Source organism: Sparus aurata, chromosome 8 (assembly GCF_900880675.1).
Source record: "Sparus aurata chromosome 8, fSpaAur1.1, whole genome shotgun sequence".
Lineage (NCBI taxonomy): Eukaryota > Metazoa > Chordata > Actinopteri > Spariformes > Sparidae > Sparus > Sparus aurata.
The window spans coordinates 8,037,478-8,048,130 of record NC_044194.1 but is presented as its reverse complement, the minus strand read 5'-3'; the positions used below and the strand labels follow the sequence as shown (position 1 = coordinate 8,048,130).

The 10,653-nt window shown below is 48.5% G+C and overlaps 1 protein-coding gene across 1 annotated transcript; it reads left to right on the top strand.

Annotated features, from left to right (window-relative positions):
* The first annotated feature begins 6,599 nt into the window (after nucleotides 1–6,599).
* On the top strand, nucleotides 6,600–9,247 carry LOC115587321 (F-box/LRR-repeat protein 14-like). Its single transcript, XM_030427137.1, has one exon. The coding sequence runs from the start codon at nucleotides 7,200–7,202 to the stop codon at nucleotides 8,409–8,411; it is 1,212 nt and encodes a 403-aa protein (XP_030282997.1). The 5' UTR covers nucleotides 6,600–7,199; the 3' UTR covers nucleotides 8,412–9,247.
* Nucleotides 9,248–10,653: the final 1,406 nt, after the last annotated feature.

Here is a 10,653-nt window from a genome sequence, read left to right as displayed (position 1 = left end):
CTGCCAGTGGCCTTCAGTCGGCGGCCCGGTCGACACCTGCCAGTGGCCTTCAGTCGGCGGCCCGGTCGACACCTGCCAGTGGCCTTCAGTCGGCGGCCCGGTCGACACCTGCCAGTGGCCTTCAGTCGGCGGCCCGGTCGACACCTGCCAGTGGCCTTCAGTCGGCGGACCTGATGACGCCTGTTCCGGCCTGTGGCCTTCAGTCGGCGGACCTGATGGCGCCTGTTCCTGCCTGTGGCCTTCAGTCGGCGGACCTGATGGCGCCTGTCCCTGCTCCTCGGTCGGAGGCCCGGCCGAGGCCTGTCCCTGCTCCTCGGTCGGAGGTCCGGCCGAGGCCCATGTCAAGTCCTGTCCCTGCTCCTCGGTCGGAGGACCGGCCGAGGCCCATGTCAAGTCCTGTCCCTGCTCCTCGGTCGGAGGACCGGCCGAGGCCCATGTCAAGTCCTGTCCCTGCTCCTCGGTCGGAGGACCGGCCGAGGCCCATGTCAAGTCCTGTCCCTGCTCCTCGGTCGGAGGACCGGCCGAGGCCCATGTCAAGTCCTGTCCCTGCTCCTCGGTCGGAGGACCGGCCGAGGCCCATGTCAAGTCCTGTCCCTGCTCCTCGGTCGGAGGACCGGCCGAGGCCCATGCCAAGTCCTGCCCCAGCGCCTCGGTCGGAGGACCGGCCGAGGCCCGTCCCTGCTCCTCGGTCGGAGGACCGGCCGAGGCCCATGCCAAGTCCCGTCCCAGCGCCTCGGTCGGAGGACCGGCCGAGGCCCATGCCAAGTCCCGTCCCAGCGCCTCGGTCGGAGGACCGGCCGAGGCCCATGCCAAGTCCCGTCCCAGCGCCTCGGTCGGAGGACCGGCCGAGGCCCATGCCAAGTCCCGTCCCAGCGCCTCGGTCGGAGGACCGGCCGAGGCCTGTCCCAGCACCTCGGTCGGAGGACCGGCCGAGGCCTGCTCCTGCTCCGAGTCCAGTGCCAAGTCCTCGGTCGGAGGACCGGCCGAGGCCTGTCCCTGCTCCTCGGTCAGAGGCCCGGCCGAGTCCCATGCCAAGTCCAAACCCTGCACCTCGGTTGGAGGCCCGGCCGAGGCCCGTTCCTGCACCTCGGTTGGAGGCCCGGCCGAGGCCCGTTCCTGCACCTCGGTTGGAGGCCCGGCCGAGGCCCGTTCCTGCACCTCGGTCGGAGGCCCGGCCGAGTCCCACGCCAAGCCCTGTGCCTGCTCCTCGGTCGGAGGTCCGGCCGAGTCCCACGCTCAGTCCAGCGCCTGCTCCTCGGTCGGAGGTCCGGCCGAGTCCCACGCCAAGTCCCACGCCCAGTCCAGCGCCTGCTCCTCGGTCGGAGGCCCGGCCGAGTCCCACGCCAAGTCCCACGCCAAGTCCAGCGCCTGCTCCTCGGTCGGAGGTCCGGCTGAGCCCCAGGCCAAGTCCTGTGTCTCCTCCTCGGTCGGAGGACCGGCCGGGGCCAGTGCCAAGTCCAGTGCCAAGTCCAGTGCCAGCTCCTCGGTCGGAGGCCCGGCCGAGGTCGCCCGCTGCCACCCACCGTTCATCAGTTTCCAGGCCACCAGCTCCCTGCAAACCCCTGTTGGTGGCCCGGCCAAGACCCAGGAGGTTTCCCCAGCCGGTGGCCCGGCCAAGACCCAGGAGGTTTCCCCAGCCGGTGGCCCGGCCAAGACCCAGGAGGTTTCCCCAGCCAGCGGTCCGGCCTCAAGAACGCCTTCGCCGCCGGCCTCCAGTGGGTCCCAGCCCACGCCTTCGCCGCCGGCCTCCAGTGGGTCCCAGCCCACGCCTTCGCCTTCGCCGCCGGCCTCCAGTGGGTCCCAGCCCACGCCTTCGCCTTCGCCGCCGGCCTCCAGTGGGTCCCAGCCCACGCCTTCGTCTTCGCCGCCGGCCTCCAGTGGGTCCCAGCCCACGCCTTCGTCTTCGCCGCCGGCCTCCAGTGGGTCCCAGCCCACGCCTTCGCCTTCGCCGCCGGCCTCCAGTGGGTCCCAGCCCACGCCTTCGCCGCCGGCCTCCAGTGGGTCCCAGCCCACGCCTTCGCCTTCGTCGCCGGCCTCCAGTGGGTCCCAGCCCACGCCTTCGTCTTCATCGCCGGCCTCCAGTAGGTCCCAGCCCACGCCTTCGTCTTCGTCGCCGGCCTCCAGAACGCCTTCGTCTTCGTCGCCGGCCTCCAGAACGCCTTCGTCTTCGTCTTCGTCGCCGGCCTCCAGAACGCCTTCGTCTTCGCCTTCGCAGCCGTCCTCCAGAACGCCTTCGCCTTCGCCACAGACCTCCAGAGCGCCTTCGCCTTCGCCACAGACCTCCAGAGCGCCTTCGCCACAGACCTCCAGAGCACCTTCGCCTTCGCCACAGACCTCCAGACCACCTTCGCCTTCGCCACAGACCTCCAGACCACCTTCGCCTTCGCCACAGACCTCCAGACCACCTTCGCCACAGACCTCCAGACCACCTTCGCCTTCGCCACAGACCTCCAGACCACCTTCGTCTTCGCCACAGACCTCCTGAGGATCTCAACCTTCGCCCCCGCCGTCACCCTTCTGTGGGCCTCAACCTTGGCCCTCCTCCTCCTCCCATCATCGTTTGGACTTTGGCACCCCTCCCGAACCCCCTCCACCCTCCCGGCTTCTTTAGGTCTCTGTGTAATGGGTTCCTTTGGGGCATCTGGAAGCTGCCCCTTGAGGGTGGGGTACTGTCATGACTCTGGGTTTATGTCTCTGTATTCTTGTGTTGTGTGTCTTGTGTCTCATGTTTTGATTTTCCATGCCCTCTTGTGTCATGTGTTCTTTAAGTTCTCCTGTGTATTTTCCTAGTTGCAGTCTGTCTCCCTCTGTCTGTCAGTGTTTTGTCCTCCATGCTCCTCCCTCTCGTTACCTCACCTGGGCTCCTCTCTCCTCACCTGTTCCTTGTCTGGTCATTAGTCTGTATTTAGTCTGTGAATCCCCTGCACTCCTTGTCCGTTCATTGTCTCTGCCAGTGTCTGTTCATGTCCATGTTCCTGCCTTGCCTCCTCTCGTGTCTCATGGTATGTGTTGAATTTTGAGTTTTGCAATCTGCATTTGTACTTTGTCCTTTTGTTTGCACTTTGTTTAGCTCTCTTGGTTGCTACTTTGCTTTTGTCTCGTTTTTGGTCTTGCTCCTTTTTGGTTTTTGTACTTCAGCTTTAGTTTTATTAAAGCTCGCCTTTTGTTCCCCTCATTGCTGCCTCTTGTCCTCTGATTATCTGCGTTTGGGTCCAACTCCTATATTTCCATAGTTCTTCCCTTTAACCCCCCGCCCTGACAAAATGTGTGTATTTTTAATTAGAAATGTTCTCATTTGCATATTTAAACATGACATTAAATTAAAGCCTCAAGCAGCGATGATCGGGCCCTCGCCACCCACGTATGTCCGGCTGTGGCGCTGTCGGAGGGCGCGCATGTAGATGTCTGCATGTGCACGCATTTATTGGATGATGTCTGGTGAAATAACGCTGCCTGTCTCCACTATGTGGCGCTGGAGATCACCCATCAATTATATGTCATGTTGTTGTGTATGATGTAGGAGGAAACAACCTGTAAATGTCATGTAAATCAGATGATGAGTGGCTTAGAGTAAGATAGCCCTTCACTTGCCTTCTTTCAAAAATATATGCATGTGTTACGTGTGAGAGAAAGTGTGTGTGTGTATTTATATATATGATATATAAAATACCATCTGAAATCACTGACAGGGAGCAGAGAGAGTGATATAAATCAGTTTAATCACCCAGTGAGTCATTTAATTTGTTAGTGTGGGCACATGAACACACATACAAAGGCAGAATCCCACTTATCCATCAACATGTAAAATGTTGATATAACAATAGCAGGAATGTAAGTTTGTGCATGACAAGTGTAAGTCAGTTGAGTGTTAGCTGTTAGCTAAACTTCTTCACTCAGACCATGAAGTCTCTGCATGTTTATGGAGGCGCGACAGCTGAATGAGTTCTGAGGTCCCTTTTGACCCGAACCACCAACACAGGTTTGATTGATACTGTCTGAGTCCGTCAGAGATGTTGCACGGACAAAATTGAAGGGCAGAAAACTTTACAATTGGAGGAAAAAATGTTTAGTATTCGCCTTGAATCCTCCCACAGCTGGCAGTTTGTCTTTATAGTCAGCATAGTCCAGACGAGTCCAGTCTCCTCTTCCTCTCCATGTGGTCTTAATATCCCCAGGATGAAAGCCCCAGATTCCCTTCTTCATTACATCGAACTGTGCACACACCAATATTACCATATCTTCCTAATACAGGAACATTTAGGATGCTTTCTGGCTTTGTGAGTCCTTTTGTTTTGTGCATACTCCGTCTATTTGGCTCTTCGCAAAATCTCTGAAATAAAAAAGCTTTCAGGATGTCTGGTGAAGGTTAGGAGCCCCAAACAGAGGGGAGACTCTGAATGATTCAGGGGGCCCAGAGCTAGACGGGAGTCCTGAAACATGCCAGGAATTGTAGATATTTATTGTTTCAGAGCCCCGAGTGAGCTGTTGGCAAGGGGGGGCTCAGGATTTCCATCAGTGCCCCTGAAGGTCAGCTTCACTTGAACCACTGTAACTCCTCAAGTCTGGCATCGCTAGACACGTTCAAATATACAAAATAAAGAGGGTACTGATTCAGTTACAGTCCTGTAAATAGTAAATCCACAGTGCAGTTTATTTTCTTAGACAATTGGATCAGTTAACTTCCTCCATCACCGCTAGAAATGCACTTTGTTCAGTTTACTTCAAGAAGTTTCTGATCAGGTAAATATGGACATACTCTCTCTGGCTGTAAATGAACACGTAGAAGAAGAATGTGTGTATGATGTGATCTATTTCAAAGCATTTAGCTCCCCCCACAAAAAAACTTGTTTTTTAAAAATTCCCAAACATATAATAGATCACAAGTAGCATGTAGGCTTTATTAGTTCAGCTTTTAAAAGCCGATTATATATAAAACAGATGCTGTGTCTCTCACATATCCTGCTCTTCTTGTCCTTTTTACACACCGAACCAGCAACAATCATTGTAAAGGCCCCACTGTGTGTCCTCCCAGCAGCCAGAGGTGACCAGGTCAGTGAACGCCTCACCGCCGTAACTCTGGGCTTCATGCCAGGTCAAAGACATTTACACTGAGCGGCACTCAAGAGGGAGGCGAGTGACACGGCAGAGTCCACTGAACAAACGCACCTGTCTCTGGGTCGATGTTGGATGTGTGACTAATCTGACAGGTTGTACTGTAGTCAGACTCAGGAGTCATGGAGACTGTTTTCAGATGGAGGATGAGGTCGCCTCTCTAAGCTTCCGACAATGAAAACAGTTCAATGACTCCTGTTTTCAGTAAACAATGAGAACAGAGTTTTCTCCAGAGAAAGAGCTGCGCTACAATGTTTATGCTGCTCATCGTATAATTCTAAAGGGGATATTGGTGGCGTCAAGATAGTATCACCAGTATCAGCTACACAAGTTTGTGATAATGTTTTAATCTATGTCACTTTACAGCAACATCATTTAATTTTCTCAATGAACCAGATTGTCCTACTGATTCTAATAATTGCCTTTAACCACTTTATCATTACATCCACATTACTGGTGATTATTTATCAGAAAAATACCAATATTCATGCATACAATATTGATGCACAATCAATAATATATTGCTCAGAAAATATGGAGGTAATTGATCAAAATATTGTATCATTTTATTAGTTTTTTATCACCAAGTCGTAGCATTTACAAAGTATTTTTGAAGAGATTTCCATAAATTTCCATATCTTGCCATAAAACACCACGATATTACTGTATGCCTACCGTGTACTGTATATGTACTGTACGTCCTGTCTGTTAGTAAACTTGCTATTCATTACCGGCAGATTGTATTAAACACATATAGCTTTGTTTGTTTTCTTGCAACAGGATGATAAACTGAGCTGGTTTTAATATATTTTAATGAGTATTTCCTGACACTAACATCATGTATATTATGCTTTAGGTTTAAAGAAATCACAATTGCAATCAATTCACTCTCTCATCTCTTTGCTCCTGTGTTGTACATTTGGCCTGACATTTCACATTCGTTGTGTGATGTTTATCCAAATGTTGTCGTTAAATTGCCGCTTTATCATTTTAACAATTTTGATATTTACAATATTAATGAGGTTGTCATACAAACTCAGAAATATTTATCTATGCAATGACTGAATAAACAAGCTGTTCTCAGAGGATAATAAGGTCCCAGAACACTGTTTGTAGCTAGAAAGGTGGCAGGGTCCGCCACATGTAAACAAAGTAAAACAATATGAAATGGTGTTGGCCGGTAATGTCAGTTTGTTTATTCAGTTTATTCAGTCATAAAAACAAAGAGAGTTTTTTTTATTTAGTTTGTTTAGGCATAAAAAACAGTCAATAAAGAACTTTCTCCCACAAAACTACGTGATGCACCTTTAATTTATTAACTTGCTCTGCAGACAACAAAAAAACAAATACTTTACAGTTCAAACATACATTTTATATATTTTATATTATTATTATAACCTTCTCCATGTCATGACAGTCAGTCATGTATTGTTGGGAACATTATGTAACGCAGCCAGCAGTAATAGTAACGATACTCAGTACTTCCACTAGGAGCCGCTGGCCGGTGGCTAACCGCGCTACAAGCTAATAAGCTCGTTTATTCATTTGTAGAGATCCGGGATGATCCGACGCTGCTGGAAATGCCTCGGAAGGTAAAGGGGGAAAGTTTCTACGCTCGGATGAAGTTCTTGGATACGCTTTGCGACGCGCTGGAGTAAATGAAGACTTGTTCTGGACGGCTCGGACGAGGAGGTTGTTCGGCTCCGAAGCTCACAAGTTTAGACAGCTAATGCTACTCCGACGTTTGCTAACGTTAGCGCCGTAGCGTTAGCCTAGCCTGCTAGGTAAATATAACGGCTGCCTTTCCTCTCCTTCTTCATCCACGTTGCCAACATTGGGACTTTGCCATTAGTGGATATTTTGCTTCTTGTTGAATATAAAAGCAAGCGTCGCTCTTACAAGATGGGTGGACTTTCGTTACGTTACACACAAAGCTAACTGGCTATGGTTAGCCTGTTCGTACGCTAGCTGACATTAGCTAACGTTGCCGAGCCAGCGGGCAACTTCGCCGAGTTTCGGAGAGCTAACCACGACAGTATTGTCGCCCACAACCAACCTCCGCTGCCAAAAGCAGTCAACCTGCAGTCATGTTTGAAATGGAGACACACATATCGTGCCTTTTCCCGGAGATCCTGGCCATTATATTCAGTTATCTGGACGTTAAAGACAAAGGGAGAGTAGCTCAAGTGTGCGCGGCCTGGAGAGACGCGTCCTACCACAAGTCTGTGTGGAGGGGGGTGGAAGCCAAGCTCCATCTGCGGCGAGCTAACCCGTCTCTGTTCCCCAGTCTGCAGACCAGGGGCATCAAAAAAGTTCAGATTCTCAGCCTGAGGAGAAGTCTGAGTTACGTGATCCAAGGGATGCCGCACATCGAAAGCCTTAACCTGTGTGGGTGCTTCAACCTCACAGACAACGGACTGGGACATGCCTTTGTGCAGGACATCCCATCCCTGCGGGTGCTGAACCTCAGTCTTTGCAAACAGATCACTGACTCCAGCCTGGGCAGGATCGCCCAGTACCTCAAAAACTTGGAGGTGCTTGAACTCGGGGGTTGCAGCAACATCACAAACACGGGCCTGTTGCTCATTGCCTGGGGCTTGCACAGACTCAAGAGCCTTAACCTGCGCAGCTGCAGGCATGTGTCGGATGTGGGCATCGGTCACCTGTCTGGCATGACCCGCAGCGCTGCAGAGGGCTGCCTGTCCCTGGAGAAGTTAACCTTACAGGACTGCCAGAAGCTGACTGACCTTTCTCTCAAACACGTCTCAAAGGGCCTAAACAAGCTCAAAGTGCTCAACCTCAGCTTCTGTGGAGGGATATCAGATGTGGGGATGATCCACCTGTCGCATATGACCCACCTGTGCAGCCTAAATCTGCGGTCATGCGATAACATCAGCGACACAGGGATCATGCACCTGGCTATGGGCTCCCTGCGGCTGTCGGGACTGGATGTGTCCTTCTGTGACAAGATTGGAGACCAGAGCCTGGCTTACATCGCCCAGGGGTTGTACCAGCTCAAGTCCCTCTCCCTCTGCTCCTGCCACATCAGTGATGATGGCATTAACAGGATGGTACGCCAGATGCACGAACTCAAGACTCTCAACATTGGACAGTGTGTGAGGATCACAGACAAAGGGTTGGAGTTGATAGCTGACCACCTGACCCAGCTGACGGGGATTGATCTGTATGGTTGTACTAAGATCACCAAGAGGGGTCTGGAGAGGATAACGCAGCTCCCGTGCCTTAAAGTGTTAAACCTTGGACTGTGGCAGATGACGGAGAGTGAGAGAGTCAGGTGAAAGCTCTCCTCTTCGGTGTGTATAGTTCTCAGTTGTGTGCTGAGAGGGACTGCCTGTATCCATTCTTAATTTTACCTTCTATACTGTGACTAAAAACAAGGAGAGGGACTCGGCATCGATCACTGGAATATTGTTCATCTCCGCTGCAATACTCCACTAAAATTCAGTTTCAGTCTCGTGCTCTCTCTTGATGTGCATTGTTTAATCTCAGCCTGTGTACAGTTCTTACTATCTAGCTACCTCACCCATCAAACACAGGAGTGCCTACTATCACTGAATACTAGATTACTTTGCATATTTTTGTGACTCACGTACCAATGGAGATTTTGATATTTTTAAAAACGAATCTAATTCAGATAATAGTTAGGCATTTTAACTCTTAACAGAAAGGCTGGAGTACCTTGTAATGAAGTTTTGATAGAATGTTTTTTTTCTTGGCTGATGTATTTTTTACTTATGTAACCAATATCTTTTGTATTGAATGACTGTTGTTGACAAAATTGTACTTCAAATTGAAGTGGGCGGATCACTCCTGTCTGTCTTTGTTTACCTATGTATAGTTGGCTAAGTTTCATATTCCTGAGGAAACGAGTACATACCAGATGTTCCCGTATGCTACTCTTGTCGAAGGTTCATCAACACAACTACAGTGAGGCGTAGTAATTAACCGCTGCCAAGGCTATATGCAATACCTTAAAACTGTTAATCAGTGGTTTTTCTCCTGAGGAGCTTCCAACGATAGTGTCAGAGTATTTGTTTAAAAAAGCAGTAATTTAAGATTGTTTTATATTCATACAGTAGTGATATTTATGAATAAAGATGGCCAATATGTTTCAGTTTGTGTGTTTGACTCGTAGAATTTCTAACACTTTAAACAACTTTGAGTTGATTTATGATTATGACCATAGATCTTTAAAGGTGCAATATGTGATTTCTGGAAGGTGTTTTTAATCAGTCCTCAAAGCACAACACAATTTTATACTGTTATACTTTGTTTATATTTGCAGGACCCTTCTAAGTAGCTATCTTTCTCGCTTCAAACAGTATTTCTAGGACTTTATTCACCTCTGAGGGGACAAGACGGCTTGTTTATTCAGTAGGGGAACTATATTGAATATTTCTATAAAAGAGAATTTGAATTTCTTACTAATTTTGTAAATATTACCTTTTTATGTTTGAATTTCTCTTAAAGTAATTTTTTTTTATACATTTGCTGCACAAGATAATCTGGAAAGTGCCTTTTGATTTCTTTGAGTCTCTTAGAGGGACAACAGCTAAATTAAATCTAGATTGAATTATGTAATTAAGATGGAGATGATCATTTTTTAAATTTCAGCTGAGGGGAATTCACTCATGATATGCCTTAAACACACTCAAAGTTAAACACTGGATAATGTTTGAGTCTTTGTGCTAATTATAGGAAGGGATATTGTAGAAAAATGTATTTACATTCAGAATCAAGTGGGGTTTGGGTATCCTGCTGAATTACACTGGCATAAAGAAAAACAAGACATGATTCACATCTTTGTCCCAGAATCTGGGTTCAAAGCCCCGATTATCAAGATACTGACCTGGTCTGTCTTTCCTTACATACTCGGAATGTTCTCAGTAAGTCTGATTTAGTTTTTTCGAGGTCAGCAATAATTCAGAGTTGGCTTGAAACAACAGGTAATTGAAAAATATGTTTTGGATGATTTACAAAGAAGCACTCGAGCACAAAGTTTAATTAGTCGGTCAATTTTTGGTGATTTATTTAAGTTAAAATGAGCTCTACTGAAAAAAAAATCACAATATATTTTATCAGATATCTGGACATTGATAATGCGACAATATAGTTGGAATGACTATTTGTACGCTGAGAAAATATAAAACAATCATCAGTAATGTTGATGTAATGACTGAAGTGTGTAAAGGAAAGTATTAGAACAAGTGGAACAGTCGGGTTAGCTCGGAAAATGACTCTTTACTGCAACGTAGCCCTTAAAACCATAAAGACGACACGTTCGCCACATCACGATACAATATCCAAAATCTAAGATGTAACTATTCTCAGAACACAGTAATGATAGAATATTGATATATTTCTGAGCTCTACACCAAAACTCCACGTAAAAGTCACATTTTAAGTGTTGTTGTTTTTGTTGCCTTTAATATATAGCAGCTGTAAATGTGAAATCAAATGGAGCGCTTGTTTTCTGGTCGCTGGTTAAAGAAAGCATTCATGCATTTGGGTGGAGCTCAC

What these genes read in the sequence shown, in the direction of transcription:
- LOC115587321 (XM_030427137.1), top strand. Translation starts at nt 7,200, where the DNA reads ATGTTTGAAATGGAGACACACATATCGTGCCTTTTCCCGGAGATCCTG.